Source organism: Sinocyclocheilus grahami, unplaced genomic scaffold (assembly GCF_001515645.1).
Source record: "Sinocyclocheilus grahami isolate Dianchi unplaced genomic scaffold, SAMN03320097.WGS_v1.1 scaffold161.1, whole genome shotgun sequence".
Classification (NCBI taxonomy): domain Eukaryota; kingdom Metazoa; phylum Chordata; class Actinopteri; order Cypriniformes; family Cyprinidae; genus Sinocyclocheilus; species Sinocyclocheilus grahami.
Genome location: NW_015505340.1, coordinates 1,806,631 through 1,824,692, shown reverse-complemented (window position 1 = coordinate 1,824,692; position 18,062 = coordinate 1,806,631). Strand labels below are relative to the sequence as shown.

The 18,062-nt window shown below is 38.1% G+C and overlaps 1 protein-coding gene and 1 long non-coding RNA gene across 3 annotated transcripts in view; one reads left to right on the top strand and one right to left on the bottom strand.

Annotated features, from left to right (window-relative positions):
- Positions 1–18,062, bottom strand: part of ext1c (exostoses (multiple) 1c) — a 55,260-nt gene that overhangs the window by 7,467 nt on the left and 29,731 nt on the right. For both annotated transcript variants that reach the window (XM_016282533.1, XM_016282532.1), the window contains exons 3-6: positions 7,033–7,126; positions 3,616–3,723; positions 583–702; positions 146–278 (exon numbers count right to left, since the gene is read on the bottom strand). In XM_016282533.1, the coding sequence (XP_016138019.1) occupies positions 146–278; positions 583–702; positions 3,616–3,723; positions 7,033–7,126 (455 nt within the window). The remainder of the gene's footprint in view (positions 1–145; positions 279–582; positions 703–3,615; positions 3,724–7,032; positions 7,127–18,062) is intronic.
- Positions 659–9,689, top strand: LOC107592946 (uncharacterized). The gene is made up of 3 exons (XR_001610046.1): positions 659–733; positions 3,577–3,680; positions 9,615–9,689. It is a non-coding gene; the product is annotated as an uncharacterized lncRNA (long non-coding RNA).

The window sequence follows — 18,062 nt, the reverse complement described above, 5'->3', positions numbered from 1 at the left end:
TATATATAACAGACGCTTTTATCCAAAGTATGTGTGTTCCCTGGGAATCGAACCCATGACCTTTTGACTGCTAACGTAATGCTCTACCACTGAGCATTAATATATATATATATATAATATAAATAAAGATCTGGCACAGGCTTACCAAGGTTTAAGTAATAGAAGGGGTAGTGTGCCAGGTGCGTCGAGTACTCGGGCAGAACCAGCAGCCCTCCTGGTAAGGCATTCCACATGAATTTATTTCTGGAGATGTGCGAGTACACTCTGTCCTTTATGATCTGACAGACATCAAGACGGTAGCATTCAATATAACAATCAATCACATCAAATCAAACAGACACATTGAATCCCTCTCAGTTTTAAAGATGATCAGTTTCACCTGCTGGCCAGCAGAGGGCAAACCAAAGCCATACTTCTGTGCAAAATTGACATTCCATTTGCCAATTAACCTAAGGGCAGGGGACTAAGTATGTGCTAATTATGTATGGCATCCTTCACTGGTTTAATTTCCCCTGACAGACCTTCCTCTCTGTCAGACACGCCGCTGTATAAACTACACATCTAAGCTGACCTAGCTCTCACCTCCAGTGTGGTGAGTACAATCTTATCCACGGAGGAGAAGTAGGCCTCCCAGAGCATCTGTGTACGCTGTCTGAGAGCCAGCACCCTGTCAATGCCCACAGCCCGCACCGTAGAAGGTACCTGAGGGAACAAAGTGGCAAAGAATTCACCGGTGAGGTTAATTGGTGTTCCTATAAAAACCTTAGTATCGTTGTTCTACCTGTCACCTCCAGAAACTCTTCAAGACAAAAATATGCAGCACTGACAAACAGTGTTGGGGGTAACGCATTACAAGTAACGTACGTTACGTAATCAGATTACTTTTTTCAAGTAACTAGTAAAGTAACGCATTACTTTTTAATTTACAAGAGAATATCTGAGTTACTTTTTCAAATAAGTAACGCAAGTTACTTTTTTTTCAATTTATTGATTGACAGCTCTCCTGTCCTCATGTTGAGAGAAATCAGAAGATGTTACTGTAGATCTAAAATAAATATGAATATGCATTAATTCATCTCACTCACAAAATTATTTTTTTCTTCATTTTTGATTCAGCATTCCTCAAAATGAATAAAAATAATGCAACTCAGAATATGACGCAAACGTGCAATAATTAAATGTTAAACAAACCAAATATCCTTTAAGTCTTTAATCCCATTCTATTTGCTTCTGACCTTCGATGATCCAGTTCAACCGTACTAATAAGCACAAATTACTCTAGACAAACATTTGTGTGTCTTTTTTTATTGCTGAAGTGTGTTGAAATGTCTTCTGCATTCTACTGTACGGACGTAAATGTACTTTCCCTTCAGCCTGAGGCTTATTCATTTCACTTTTGGTGTGAAAAGGCTTTTATATTTGCCAGAAATAAAAAAAATGTGTTTTAAAAACAAACAAGCAAGCCCTGTCCAGACTTAAAAAGTAACGCAAAAGTAACGTAATGCATTACTTTCCATAAAAAGTAACTACGTAACGTAATTAGTTACTTTTTTTATGGAGTAACGCAATATTGTAATGCATTACTTTAAAAGTAACTTTACCCAACACTGCTGACAAAAGTGTTTTGCAGTGAAATGCTACAGTGCCCACCTTATTTTTCAACGCGGAAGTAAACAATTTTCTGTGAATGTGCGAGACTTCCGATTCATTTGTAAATAAATAATAAAAGGCGAATGACAGTGCAGTAAACGGTAAAAAGTAGTTGCGCTACAAACCAGTGTGTTTAGAATTTCGACAGTGCAATAAAAATAATGGTGCTTTCACACTTGGTTCGATTGCTTGGGCCGAACCCGAGTTCGATTGCTCCCCCCTCCCCCTGCCCCCGCTGGACTGTGTTCACATTAAATTATTTGGGTCCGAACCGTGGTTCGTTTGCGTCATCAAGCCAGCAGCTGTTTACCCCATTGCTTAGCAACGACGGCGCAGGAGAAGACGGCAAAATGCGTAGCGAGGCTCTCTTCAATTTTATATTTATGTTTTTGAACCGTTGGTTTTGTTTCCAAAGCTTCAGTACATAACGGCACTTACGTCTGCCTTACGAATGTACTGCAAATGCTCTAAAAAATGCTGAAGGCGAACAGAAATGAGATATTCAGCTATCTGCTTGCACCGCATCAGTCACGCTCGTCAAGAAAGTGAGTGAAACACACACAAACACACATTTTTATCAAATAATATACACCAAATACACTAAATAATGATATTCAAAAAAGCATCATATGACCCCTTTAATAGCGGTTCACTTCCGTGATTTGGTACGATTCCGTTCACATCAGCAGCGAACCGTACCCCAGACCACCCTTTTTAAGCGGACTCGGGTACGGTTCGCGGGTGCGCACCCGAGTTCGGAAGACAGCGTTCACATCATCCAAACGAACCGAACTCTGACGTCAATCGAACCCGGGTGCACACCAAAAGTGCTAGTGCGAAAGCACCCTTATACTACGGGGCCGTTAAATGCTTGAATCTGATTGGCTGACGAACATTCTGAGGTGTGCAATTATTTTGAGGGAAACGCATGGCGAACGTAGTTCCAGGCAGCTCTCTTGACCGCATTACACTTCGCATAGTTAACTAATAATGGAAATTAGCATACAGTACCTATACAGCACACAGGAATTACTGCAATCACACATGCTCGCACACGCACACTACGGTCACGCAGTTTGCACAAAAAAGTGTTGTCAGCATGCCCTGATGATTTGATCAGTTAGCCTATATAGTGTAGCAACTTAAAGGCTACACATGACATTTCTCACTAGCGAGGTAATAACAGCGCTGTTAATTTCTACATATAATAATACATTTGTAACATTTCAAGTTACAAATGAATAAAAAATATAAATTAATGTTAGCTACCATTAATATATTTTTTTGAAGTCTCACCTAGGCTGCATTTATCTGATACACAGTAAAAACAGTAATATTCAGAAATGTTATTACCATTTTTAAAAAATGTATGAATATCTTAAAATTGTGATTTATTCTTGTAATAGCGAAGCTGAATTTTCAGCAGCCATTACTCCAGTCTTCAGTGTTACATGATCTTTCAGAAATCATTCCAATGTGCTGATTTGGTGCTCAATAATCATTTCTTTTTATTATCAACAGTTATGCTGCTTCATATTTTTGTGAAAACTGTGTTAAATTTTTTTCTGGATTCTTTGATGTTCAAAGAAACAGCATATATATATATATATATATATATATATATATATATAAACATTAACCAAAATTAACGAATGCTCTAAAATGTCCGTTGTTGGTTCATGACACCTAATACTTTAATGTTAACAAATCGAACCTTAATGAAAAGTTAATACAAATATTCATGTCACACAGCAGCAGGAATAGGTAAACTGCAATGGTGAAAGTCACAAAATCTAAGAACGCACACTTTCCCTCATACATTCATGTGAAATCTTCATAATAAAAAAGTGTTTGTGCATATGTTTTTTCAACTACCAACGTATATTTTAATTAGTGGCGTCTTCCATCCTTATGTTCCCTTCTCAGGAAAATGACATTCGAGTACTTCACAGGAAGGGTTGTTACCTGTAGTAACAGTCTCTCGTCGCCCTCGATGACTGCCTGGTTCCACTGGATGGCATCAGAGAAGGGTAACTCCCAGCCATTACTGAGTAACACCGGGATACAAGCGGCCTGTGAGGGATACAACCACAAGAGACAGACAGTGGCTTAGACTATAATTAACATCAGCACAATCAATTCATCGAATAAAAAATAAACACACACACAAGAAAACAGACCAAGTTCACTCCAAATGCACTGAAATATAGACAGTGCATCTGATTTTTCCCTTTAGGCAAGGTTATGAGATATATAGCGTGTGATGAAAAGGCTGTTTGGATGTTTAAGAAGTCTCAGAGGGGCCTGTGGATGACTCATTGCTCCCATCCAGCATTTTTATCAAGCTGCCAGACAGATGTGTTAATTACCCCATCTCCCTCGCCCCGAATAGGAGGGTGAGGTAGTAGAGGAACAGGGGTCCATGATTTATTGAAGTGGAGTTGCTCGCCTTCCCTCTTGTCTCAGAGGGGCCTGTGGATGACTTATTGCTCCCATCCAGCATTTTTATCAAACACACAATGCCAGACAGATGTGTTAATTACCCCATCTCCCTCGCCCCGAATAGGAGGGTGAGGTAGTAGAGGAACAGGGGTCCATGATTTATTGAAGTGGAGTTGCTCGCCTTCCCTCTTGTTTACTATTCCATCTTGATGTTGCTCTACTTTTCCTCCCAGACTCGTTGTTTGCCTTTTTTCTTCTTCTTTTCGCCATTCAGCTCGTATTCTGGTCTACAGTGAGATTTTTAATTAAATCACAAGAGAGTGCAATCCTAAGAACGGGCCAAGATCAAACACACCCCCTCTAGCTGTGTGCAGCCATGCTTTCATCCTAAACAGCGTTAGAGGACACATGGGCGGACGGCAACAAATTGCTTCAGGTGACTGATTGCTACCTTGGCCTACTAAGCCCACAGAGACCCAGGAGCTGGCCTTTGTTTCATGCTCTGGGATGATAGCTCTTGGGCCGCCCGACTACCACAGATCCTTCTTGGCACTGATCTATTCCGTGGTTGCTTGCACAGCCATTTTTCTGCAAGGAGTGTGTCGAGGAATCAGCACCACAGAGTGGTTGCGAGATTAGAGAGAAAGAAAGCAGGATCTGGATGATAGGGGTCGGAGGATGTTCTTGAGCAGTGGTTCTCATGCTGTGGTGTGTGGACTTTTGCAGTACTAATTTACAGTACTAAAATGTTTTATTTAAATCGCTGTAGTTATGATCCATATACATTTGTAAAACAGATTGTACTGACATTAATTGGACGAGTAACATCTGAAGCCACAGTAAAATTCACACCTGTGACACATTGTTTTTTTATTTAATTGCCATGTTGAAACCATTAACAGTTTACAATTAGGATGATTAACTATATTACTTTGTATTTATTCTGATAATTATAAATAATTAATTTAATTTATTTATTTATTTAAACACCTGTAACTATATTTTATTCTATTTTACAATTTAATTCGATTTTAATTGCCAAGTTGCTTGGAAACCATAAATTACCTACAATTAGAATAATTAACTATATTAATTGGTGTTCAATCTGATCAATATTAATAATAAATGTAACTTAACACACCTGTGACTACATTTTATTTTAATAGTTTAATTGTATTTTAATTGCCACGTTACTTGGAAACCTTAAGTAGCCTACAATTAGGATAATTAACTATATTAATTTGTGTTTATTTTGGTAACTATTAATAAAAAAGTAAATAATAAATAATCATATTATTAAAAACACCATTTAATTTTAACATTATTTTTTTATTTTATTTCCATTTTAAGTCTATCCATAATGTATGCTAGAAAAATTCCAAGCACAAGACAGACTAGACAGCATTCCAAAAACTACAGTATATATAATATTAATGTTTTGAAATGGACTGAAAAGTTTACATATCAGCGTGTGAATTTGCAATGACATACTTTCTAAATTAGTTTTTTTTTAGATGCTGTTCTATAGCATCTCTCCACAGATCTGCAAAAGGGCCAGTCAAGGGATTGATGAGACAGCAGCATGATTTATCTTAATTACAAGGATATGGATATTAATCAAAAGATGGTATTATGTCACTCACACAGTCCGTAGGCTTGCGCCCAGAGATGTCAATGTACCCACTGCTGAAAAAATTAAAAGGAACATTGTGACTATATGCAGGAGTGTAACAGGGCCGTAATGGTCCGCCACCTTTGATTGGAAAATGTTTAGTGTCGGCCACCTCTGAAATCCCAATTTTACCCCCGGCTAGGTGCTACTTGGCCTGAAATGTTTGAGAACCTCTGTTCTAGAATTTTCAGCAGTACTAGTAATTGCCAGTTCTTTCTGTGGCTTTGGCTGCCTCCAAAGAAAAGAGATCTATGGAACTCAGACAGGGGCTTATATGGAAAAGCACAGAGGGAGAAAAAGACAGAGGAGTAGAGCGAGGGACTGCCCAGGAATCAGTGTGAGGGCCGAGCTGGCTGCCAAACCCACCGTTCTGTGGATTTATCCATTCAGCACAGCTCGGCAGAGTCGAAGCGAGGGCACCCTCGTGAGCTTCCGGCCCTTTCACACACACCACCAGGACGCCAAGAATATATGCGCCAGGGAAGTTTTTCCACTCGGCGGCTAATGTGCTGTTTATCTGGGAGACTCCGAAACCTGACTGTTTTCATAAACTGCCAAACCTTTCTTGCATCTCTAAAAGGCTTGTTGAAGCATACTTGGTTGTATTCAGTTTTCAGGTCAATTCATAGTTTTCAGTCATGTGACTGGCTCGAAGACCCGGCGGGCAAAACATTCATAGAACTGCAGCACAAGCCTGTACATTTTCTATCTGTTCCAATCCAAAAATATTTAGATCACCTCTCAAAAGAATAAAACAAAGTGAACATAATGCAAATTTTGCCCATTTGCAATCCATATAAAGCACCCGCCGCAATATCTCAATCACTAAAAACAGTGGTACATTCTAAAACATTTAATGTGAAAACACTTAAAGTGCCTTTAAAACAGTGATATTAAAAGATCAAGTTCAGTACACACCTTATTGATGATGCATGCATTATGCATGCAAGCAAATGAGCCCGGAATATGAACGCAGTGCGCTAAATGGTTAAGCGTTTTCTTTATAATGGTTTTCTATGGGAAAACATTTAATATTAAACCTTGCGCATTGCGTTTATATTCTGGGTTCATCTGGTTGCCTGTACAAAGTATGCATAATCAATAAGGTGTATACTGAATTTGGCCTTTAAATATCACTTACTACTTAATGCAAACCTAGTTAAAAATAACTGGCGGTCAGTGGCGGAAAGCCTTGTTTTGCCCTCCATGTGGGCGTTCCTGTAAGGGTGTGACGTCACGTGAAAACTATGAATTGAAAAATGTTTTACCTGCAAAGACTCCAGGAAACGGAATGACCCCAAGCGCCGACCGCGGGGAACAAGACAGAAGGTGGAGTTGTGGAGCAGCTCTTGATAGTCAAATCTATGAAGGAAAATGGAAATAAATAAAATTAGGTTAAAAAATGGCAACTGCAGAGTCATGACCTATTGCTCAGGATTTACTACAGAACACAGATTTTACATGAACTGATCCAAAAAATAACAAAGTAGAGAAACACTACCGTTCAGAAGTTTAGGGTCGGTGAGATTTATTATGATTTTTTTTTATGTTTTAGAAGTATTTTATGCTCACCAAGGCTGCATTTATTTGATCAAAAATACAGTAAAAACAGTAATGGAATATTGAAATATTATTCAAATTTAAAACATATATATTTGAAGAAACATTTTGCTTATATTTGTGTAAATCTTTTTCAGGATTCTTTGATATAAAATATAAAGTTTTAAAGAACAGCATTTATTTGAAATAGAAATCTTTTGTAACAAACCTAATCTTTACTGTCACTTTTGATCAATTTAATGCATCCCTGATTATTAAAAATGATTACAGACCCCAAACTTTTAATGATAGTTAAAGGCAGTTAGTAAATATGCTCTATTGATCTGTGGTGGTCATATATAAGCAATAAGAGTTTGAACCTGACTTTTTTCCCCCTAATCTAGTTCCTACATCATTTCCTGTTTCTTTTCTCTCTGTGCTATCAATAAAGTGTCAAAGAAGCCGAAAGTAAAATGAAAAAAACATTAAGGAAACCCATTACCCAGTACAAAGAACAACCGTTCAAATGCTGTTTAAAGAGAGGCTTTTTGAGAGCCACACTGGCACTACTCAAAACGCAGCCATGATAGAAGGGTGTTTTGATCCAAGCAGCAAGCCCATCATCTTTGCCTCAAGCTGTTGTCCCTGGCAACCATTTATGGTTTCTTAGAATACGCTGAATCCAGAAGCTTTGTGTGATTGCCACCGCTGGATGATAAGTGAGGGTGAAGGTGGGAAAAAACTGCAGTTGACCCAAAGTGTTAATGAGAATGGAAACTAGGTATTGTACTACAGATCTGATCCCAGATAGATGTTCTGTCAGCACAGCAAGTGCTGAGCTGCATCTGCCCTGAACAAAAAACATTTTATTGATGCGGCCTGGCATATTCAATATTAAAGGGGGTCATATGATGCGATTTCAAATTTTCCTTTCTCTTTGGAGTGTTACAAGCTCTTGGTGCATAAAGAAGATCTGTAAAGTTGCAAAGACTAAAGTCTCAAATCCAAAGAGATATTCTTTATAAAAGTTAACACCTACCTAAAACGGCTCGTTCTAACACGCCCCCACATATCTACGACGCTATGTGGGAAGATTTGCATAACGGTGCCCAAATGTTCACGCAAAGAAAGAAGGCGTAACTATTATTCTCGCTGTAGTATTGTTGTTGCCGCCGCCATGTCGTGAAGGCGCTGTGTGTTTCGTTGTGAAAGCAAAACTACTTTGTGTGGCCTTCCAAAAGAGGACGATATCGCTTCGTCATGCCTGGAGCTGATCCTTGCTGATTGCTGAGGAAATACTTCAACTTTGCACTGTGGATCGCCGAATCCGCTTTCACCGTGGACGAATGGAGTCCAGCCCGGCGCAATGCAACGCAACGCGTAAAAAGACAGTATAAGTCATTATAATCCATAATTATGTCCCCACTGGATGCAACGAATGCCTCGTTTATAATCGCTCCGGCCTGACAGGGCATCATAACAGTATGGTAAGGGGCGTAACATTTCCGTCTCACGCTTGAAGTATTCGGCTAATCATAACGCACTGGATAGCTGGCCAATCACAGCACACCTTGCTTTTTCAGACCGATGAGCTTTGTAAAAATCGACGCGTTTCAGAAAGGCGGGGCATAGAGGAGAAACAATAATGTACAGTATGTGTAAAATAATGTTTTTTTAATCTTAAACCGCATAAACACATTTCATTACACCAAATACACAAAATAATGTTATATGACCCCTTTAATTTTCTGCTGAAAGTCACAGTGAAGGTGAAAATAAAATAAACATTATAATGTAAACTATCCCTCAATGGCTATGAAAGTAACTTTAGACATCATTGTCAGTAGTGTTACTGTTAAATCTAAAATGACAAAAAAAATTGTTTTTGGTAATTGAAATAAAGCTGAGATAAAATATAATTATTAGATGAAAAATTTAGTAGAAATTTAAAAAAAATAGTAATAAAAATGACAAAAGCACATCACAGAATTGCTTAAACTAAAATTAAACTGAAAATATAAAAATAAAAACTATAACTATAGCAGTATATAAATAATACTAAAATAACAATTGTGAGAGAAAATTCCATGCAGGTACAGCACTCCTAAAATTTGTGGTTAGTTCTTGAGAAGCTGTTTATATCAATCTCCAGCTTGTATATTCTCCTTGTCAACATCTCTGCCATGTCAATGAACTTCTCATTGACACATAAAAATGTTTTGCTTCTGGTTAGAACTGTGTGTGTGCTTCTTACTGGATATCATTTGAGCTTCCATTTTACTGTAAGACCCCTCATTTTGCTTGGCTCCAGGTCATCCATGTGTGGGTAGAACCGTTACAACGCTGAAAGAACCCAATGTTCCCCATCAGCCCAGCAGAACAAGTCCACGCCACACCTCCAACGAGAGTGTAAACACGCTTGTATGAAAGCATCCATATTTCCATTTAGCAGGAGGTGTGTTTATTTACTGGAGAGCCAGTGGAATAAACACTGCTACCATATATCTTTCTGTCTTGGCACCCCTCTCAAAGCACTCTGAGAATTAAGAGCCAATCCACCATCTCTCTTTGCCTTGCCTTTCAATTTTAGATTTTTCAACATGCATAATCTTTGAACATCCAAACAGAGTGCATGTATTAAATTCCTGCATAGAAACTTTTTTTCTGCAAGTTTTTCTGGACTTTTTTATTTTTATTTTGTGATAATGGCTGACTGATCGTACATCCTGCTTAATGCATTGCACCAAAAAAATACATAAATGTACATTAAATATTAATTTGAGTTTAAATGATGTTATGCATGCAGAAAAAGAGCACAGAGTGATATGAGAGGCATGAAACATTTGCATGTCAACAGTGAATTATACAGTTCATCTGTGATTATACAAAATATATCTGTAGTATATATATATATATAATATTTTACAAAAATACAAAATTCAGATTGATCTACAATGTAACCATAATGCATAAATAAAATCATTATTATTTTTTTTAGGGTTACATTTTAGGTCAATCTGAATTGAGCACTAACCAGCATAAACTAGCCTGAAAATGTGCACTAATGTAAGCAGATCTGTTCAGCAGAGAATATTCTGATACAGTCAGGGAGTGTAATGGCTGGTTGTATACCCTGCAATCATCAGAGCTCTTTATGCACTCGGCTGCTGTAAGAGGCTGGATTGTTAGGAGATGCTCTAATCTGCTCTTCTGTTTACTACCTGTTAAGAGAACCGCTGTTTATTAGCTAATACATCAGTCATCTCTGAGTGTCTGTGATGAAGAAAAACGAGGCAGGGCTGGTTTATATGCACAGTGTGTTTTATAATGACGCATGTGGTTGTGAGCAGTAACTTTGGCCCACTGCCGTCCCCCAGTGTGTTATTCCTCTGTCTGCTCTAGTGTATTTTAATGAAGCCATTTACTCACAAATAGTGGAACAAATAAATCATTTAACAGTGTTTTGTCTCCAAGAGCTAATAAACGGCATTATTGTGCATTTACCGGCACATGCATGGAACACGGCCAGTTCTGCTGGGATATCTGTGTGTATGAGTCATGACTCACTAAAGTGGTCATGAGCCAACAAAAATGACATATAATGAAATATATCTCAAATCTGTACCGTTGTCATGTAGGAATGTGTGTGTATGCTCAGGGTTTTAATGCACCGTCTAGTCACAGTCATAGATTACATTTCAGTCTGCTCCTCACACAAAGCTGTCCCGTGACTTTAGAAGCTTTGAATATAGTACATGAGTCATACAGACTAATTTTAACACATTTTTTGGTTCATTTTAGAGCTCAAAAGCAACTCTCCCCGTTCATTATATGGAAGAGCAGTCAGGACAGGAAGAAAGAAGAAAAAAAGTCTCACAGGTTTAGAACGTTATGAAGGTGAGTACATGATGAAAAAAGAAACAAAAAAAAAAGAACTAAGAAAAATTTAAGTAAATGATCAATCAAAACATATTTGAACAAAATAGAAAAAATTTACAAATATTTCACTCATAAAGACATTTATTTAATTCCTAAAGAAATCAGTGTTTATGAACAAATCAGTTGAGTGAATGATTCATTGCTTCACTCAACGCTGCATCCAAATATGCATACGTCCCTACTATAGTAGGCAAAAAACAATATGTGAAAAAGTATTTCTGAATTCTCAGTATTCATAAAAAAGTTGGTACATACACGCATTTATACAATATAGAACATACTTTATTAATGGTTCTTATTCAAATATAGTACCTACACAGTATGTGACGCAGCTATAAAAATGGTAAAAAAAAATGTGTTAATGAACCTTTCTTTTGAACAAATTGACAAAGTGAATGATTCAATGACTTGCTATTAAGGACAGTCAACTTTTTCGTTCCTCAATATATCAGCACTTTTGTTTGAATCTGTTCATTGAACAATTCAAATGGCTTACTCATAAAGATGGTCAGTTGTCGCCACCTACTGGCGTAACAGTGTAACTTGCAGAAAGATTCACTAAAAAACTAAACTAACCCCTGCCACTGTTTTATCATTAACAGAAAAACAACAACAAAAAAATAAATTTCCAGCGGGGTGTTTGAGTCTGGTGTATGTGTGTTTGGGTTCCCCTGCTAAGTAAACTCAGGGCCATGCTACACTGAGTTAAGAATAGATAGCTGCAGGTGTTATCTCTGTTCATATATGGCAGACACTGGAAAAGTGTGTGAAATATTTAAGATGGAATATGGAGGAAATCCCTCTCTCTCTCTCTCTCTTTCTCCTCTGGCTTCACACCTCTATTTCGCTACTTATTTCCCGTTTCAGGTTGCTACTTCCTGTCAGGTTAGCTAGTGCCAGTAGCTCTTTCTGCTATTGAGAGGAGCACTGAGGGGGCAGCTGTTGTGCTGTCTGTGTATCAGAGCTGCTAAACATTCCCCGGCTGCTCAGCTGTCATCAATGGCTGTGGGCCGGAGGCCTCTGTGTGTGTGTGTGTGTGTGTGAGAGAACTAGTGTGTAAATGAGTGTGGGTGAAAGAGAGGCTGTTTGTGCTGAAAGTGGTGAGTGTGAAAGATAGTATTCATATTGGTGAATGCTGATGATTTGAACTTGTATCTATGCACTGTATACCCAGTATGTATTTATTACGACTGGCAAAGTTCATTTATGAGGTTCATGAAATTTAATGCAATTTTTCAATGTTAAAAGAACTTGTATTCCAGTGCAATATGCAGAAGCAACTATACAGTAAGTCATTTGTTGAGGTCTGTAAGATTTCTTTTGAGAGAAATTAATAGTTTTATTCAGCAAGGATGCATTAAATTGATCCAAAGTGACAGAAGAGCGATTTATAATGTTAGAAAACATGTGCTTCACATAACTGTAATGTGCTTCACATAACTGCTGTTGTTTTGAACTTTCTTACATTAAAGAATCCCAACAAAAATATACCACGATTTCCACAAAAATATAAGCACTTGAGCACCAAATAAATTACATTTAAAAATAGAAAATAGAAAACAATTAAATTATAATACTATTGCTGTATTATTTTATGTTTGATCAAATAAATGCAGCTTTGGTGAGCATAAGAGACTTCTTAAAACACATACATTTTGGTGATGCCAACCTTTTGAATGATAGTTTATATATATATATATATATATGATCACCAGGATTGATGTGTTTTAAGACGTCTCTAATTTCACATTTTTTCTTGCTTTTATAATATATTTAAAAGCAAGAAAACAAATATAAAAGCGAATAGTGAAAAGAAAAAGCTTCCCATATCTATCCAAGTCTTTCACCGCAAATTCATCTGTCACTTGGTAGAAGCAAATCAAATCAGACAGATGGTAAACTAGACAGGTTGTGTAACATCCCTCTTATTCTCAAAAAGCAATTGTATTTTACAAGGTAAAAGACAATATGACCGTGACTGCATGAAAGATGGTGGTTAAGGACTGTATTGGGTCGCCACTTGATATCCAATATAAAATATGGGTCCTGAAGCAAACCCAGTTGATGTAAAGGACGGACTCATACACCTTGCCTTAGGCTCTGTTTCTATACTGCAGTTATTGAGGCTTATAAAGCACTGATGCAGAGACTAGACAGATTGAAGCTGCTTCACTCACACACACTCGCGCACAGATGGGGTGTGTCCTGTCGTCTTTGACAGACAGCCACCAGTGGACCGCTGATCTTCATCTCTCATCCTTGCAGAGGGACAAAGGTCATGTGTAAATCACTCTCTCACTTCCTCTATCTCCCTCTGTCTCTCACTATCACACAAACCCTCTGTTCTTCTCTTGCTGTCTGCAGGATTAGATATTTAATCTGGTTTGTACTGGCCGTGTGTATGTATCGGCATACAATGCAGCTCAGGGCAAAACCATTCAATTATAATGTTCTGTTGGACAGAGAGAGAGAGAGAGAGAGAGAGAGAGAGAGAAAAAATTAAGGGACATTTTAGATCTCTATTCAAATTTTAAATTTACACTAATCTACATGTAATAAGTCCAAGAACATATGTAGGACATTTAAATATCAACAAGCTATTATTCTGACAAGAGCTGTTATTTTCACATCACGTAACATGAAATTAAGTTCAGTAAAATTAAACAGCAGACCATTTCACTGTGATATTCTTTTCAGGCTCTATACGCATTATACGACTATAGGCTAAAGCATGATTACACAGCAGACTGAAATAACGTCACATACCCACAACAGAAATGTATAGGGAACGAGGGAGTGTCTCTAAAGGTTATTTCTAGCCCTGGAGTCAGACAATCTGTTATTATCAGCTTTTAATGTATTGTGAACCATTGTGAGCCAAATCTTACTCATTTTACGTCAGCTTACTGAGAGAGAGAGAGAGAGAGAGAGAGAGAGAGAGAGAGTTAGCAGCACAGTGATTGCTACAGTATGAGGGACAGCGAGTGGTCTGGCTTTTGTCTCTTTCTCTGACCAAGCTCTTTTGCTATTGCTTGTTTTTATTCAGTTGTTAATATAATTTTAATATAATAAACAACATAAAAAGGGGTTTTCTGATCTCAGCTTGTTTAAGTGTTGGTCAAGATGGTGTTCAGCTGAACTCTGAACTTTCAGCTGAAAATTTCTTTATTAGCATAACAGTCTAGCCAAACCAATTTGGCCTGAATGGGAGACCCTACGGAAGTTCTAAGCGGCCATGCATTCTTTTTTTTTTCCTTCGACCAGACCATACTGTATATATTTAATTTGTCTTCCATTATTTTCCCTAATTTAAGTACATTGTTTTGCACCATTTTCTTGGTACACGACTAAGCTGGAAATGCTTTGGCAATACAAATATACAATAATTTGGCATGTCAATAAAGCATATTAACCATAGAGACCAAGAGAGGGACAGAGCAGAGAGTGAGATTGAGAGAGAAAATTTGCATATTGCACACTGAATTTTCCCTTCCCAATTGTTATAAAATTACATTTATTTAAATTAATTATATATTCTAGCTTTTACAAAGTGCCATGTAATACTTGATTCTGATTGGTCAGCTGCATCATTCAGTGGTTAAATATTTCTAAATATTAACTATATGAACATATACAGTTATACATATACCCATATCAACACTGTATAAACCTACATAGCTGTGCTTGTGTTCTGTTTTCTATGTGGTATGTATATACAGTAATAAAATAATTTAATCACAAAACCATTATCACAAAATAAATCCCTTCATGGCGATACAAAAAATGTGCCATGTCAATCGGAACACATGCACGGAGCTCTCTTGTAACATGCTGGTGATTTGAATCAGGTGTGTTAAATAAGAGAAACATGCAGAATATGCAGAGCGGTGGTACGCGAGGACTGGAATTGAGAACCACTGCTCTAGGAGATCATGGGATGCTGTGTGACCCACACATCAAATTACAGATTAAAATGCAAGAAGATGATGCAGCAACCATTCAAAAGTAGCCGTGTATGTTGATAAATTCATTGAGATAACTGGGAATGCTAACAGTTTTTGGTGCAAGTAACCTTGATTGACATTATAATGACTTGAATGCCATTATAAATTATGTTTAGTGTTGTCCACAACCTCTGTAGTCCCACTTAACCACAGCATTTTCAAGATATGTAAAAGTTTAAAAATACACAAGTTGGGTATTTCTGATGTATTTTATGTAGTAGAATAAATAATGAAAATGCTTTGTGGGAAAAAAAACGTGAAACGTTTTGTTTTAAACAACATATTTAAGGCATGTAACTAAAAACCCATTTAAATAAAACATTGACTTCAGGAGGAGGGAACTGGAAGTGCAAATGCTAACTCGTTTCCTGGTTTTAGGACTCATTCCTGCAGCACTCTATTGTTTCACCAATCACCAATCTTTTACCATTACCATTCTTCTCCAGGTTGCCAGGTCTGTGGTTTGATCCTGTGGTTTGAGGGTTTTACATCTCACACAGATTAAATAGAATAGAAGAAAATTTGACCAACAACAACCAGTCTGAAAGTCAAAACATTTATAATGGACTGTTTTTGATAGAAACTGACAGACCAACTGTAGTTAATATTACAGTGAATTTACAAGTGAAATAGGCCTAAATATGAATTAAAAGCTGTATATGAAGAGTTTGGTTCCAAAACGCAATAAACGGCATTTAAAAAAAATGTGAGTTTCTGCCAAAATCAGTATTGTATCTGGTCGGTATTGAAAATAAAATGTTAAATTTTACAAAAAATGCGATATCCGCCGAGTTATTCTGTCATGTTTTCTCCCTTTCTTTCCAAACCGCGACAAAAGCCAGTCTCCCTTCTCTGCAGAATGCGATATATCCGCTCAACCAAACAACCATTCAAAAGTAGCCGTGTATGTTGATAAATTCATTGAGATAACTGGGAATGCTAACAGTTTTTGGTGCAAGTAACCTTGATTGACATTATAATGACTTGAATGCCATTATAAATTATGTTTAGTGTTGTCCACAACCTCTGTAGTCCCACTTAACCACAGCATTTTCAAGATATGTAAAAGCTTAAAAATACACAAGTTGGGTATTTCTGATGTATTTTATGTAGTAGAATAAATAATGAAAATGCTTTGGGGGAAAAAAAACGTGAAACGTTTTGTTTTAAACAACATATTTAAGGCATGTAACTAAAAACCCATTTGAATAAAACATTGACTTCAGGAGGAGGGAACTGGAAGTGCAAATGTTAACTCGTTTCCTGGTTTTAGGACTCATTCCTGCAGCACTCTATTGTTTCACCAATCACCAATCTTTTACCATTACCATTCTTCTCCAGGTTGCCAGGTCTGTGGTTTGATCCTGTGGTTTGAGGGTTTTACATCTCACACAGATTAAATAGAATAGAAGAAAATTTGACCAACAACAACCAGTCTGAAAGTCAAAACATTTATAATGGACTCTGTTTTTGATAGAAACTGACAGACCAACTGTAGTTAATATTACAGTGAATTTACAAGTGAAACAGGCCTAAATATGAATTAAAAGCTGTATATGAAGAGTTTGGTTCCAAAACGCAATAAACGGCATTTAAAAAAAATGTGAGTTTCTGCCAAAATCAGTATTGTATCTGGTCGGTATTGAAAATAAAATGTTAAATTTTACAAAAAATGCGATATCCGCCGAGTTATTCTGTCATGTTTTCTCCCTTTCTTTCCATGCAGTCTTCCATTCATCCCCCTCATGGGAAGAGGATATCGGAATTTGATGGTGATGGTGTTTAATGCTCGGTAATCTATATAGGGCCTCAAGCCTCCGTCCTTCTTGGCCACGAAGAAGAAGTTTGATGCAGCAGGGGAGTTAGATGGACGGATGTAACCTTGACCCAGCGCCTCCTTGATGTAGTCCTCCATGGCCTTCTGTTCAGGAAGCGACAGTGAATAGATTTTTCCCCGAGGCACTGGCTCACCCGGAATGAGATCTATGGCACAGTCCCATGGCCGATGTGGTGGTAAGCGGGAGGCTTGTTTTGGGCAAAACACGTCGTGGAAGGGGGCATAGCAGGCTGGAATATCTATGGATTGCTTCTCTAGGGGACTTTCAATGGAGGTTGAATTCACGGGAAGGACCTCCATGGGTTTCTTGGCTGGTGATGGAGTCACGGGGGAGCAGACTGGAAAGCAATCCTTGCCCCACTTCAAAACTTCTCCCGTCCTCCAGGACAGAATGGGATTGTGCTTTACCAACCACGGGCGCCCTAAGATGATGTCTGCAGTAGACCCTTCCAGAACCAGAAGATGAATGTCTTCCGTATGAAGTTGCCCCAGCCGAAGAGTGATGGGGCCCACACGATATCATACATGTCGGTGACATAGTGGTTTCCCAGTTATCGATTGGACCTGGTAGACAGTTTCAGTGGCGGTAGCTTGTAACTTGAGCTGGCGGCAGAGGTTTCTGGAGATTAAGTTTCCTGCTGACCCGGAGTCGATAAGGGCCGATACTGAAATAGAAACATCAGAGGCAGTAAGCATTACACAGAATCCCACTCACCACAGGACGTGGAGACATGCCAAGATCAGATGCCCCTGAGCTCCACAGTACAAACAGAGACCCAGGGTCAGCCTTCTCTGCCGCTCAGCGGACGATAATCGATGCTTCTCCACGATCATGGGTTCTGGTGCTGGTTCTGGAGGGTAACCGGACTCTGGTCGGCGGAGGGAGGAGGTTGTGGCGGGGACTGGTGTTGCTGCTAAACAGGACTGCATGCGGTTTGAACAACAGACAGGCAATTGAATGAATTTTTCCAATCCAAAT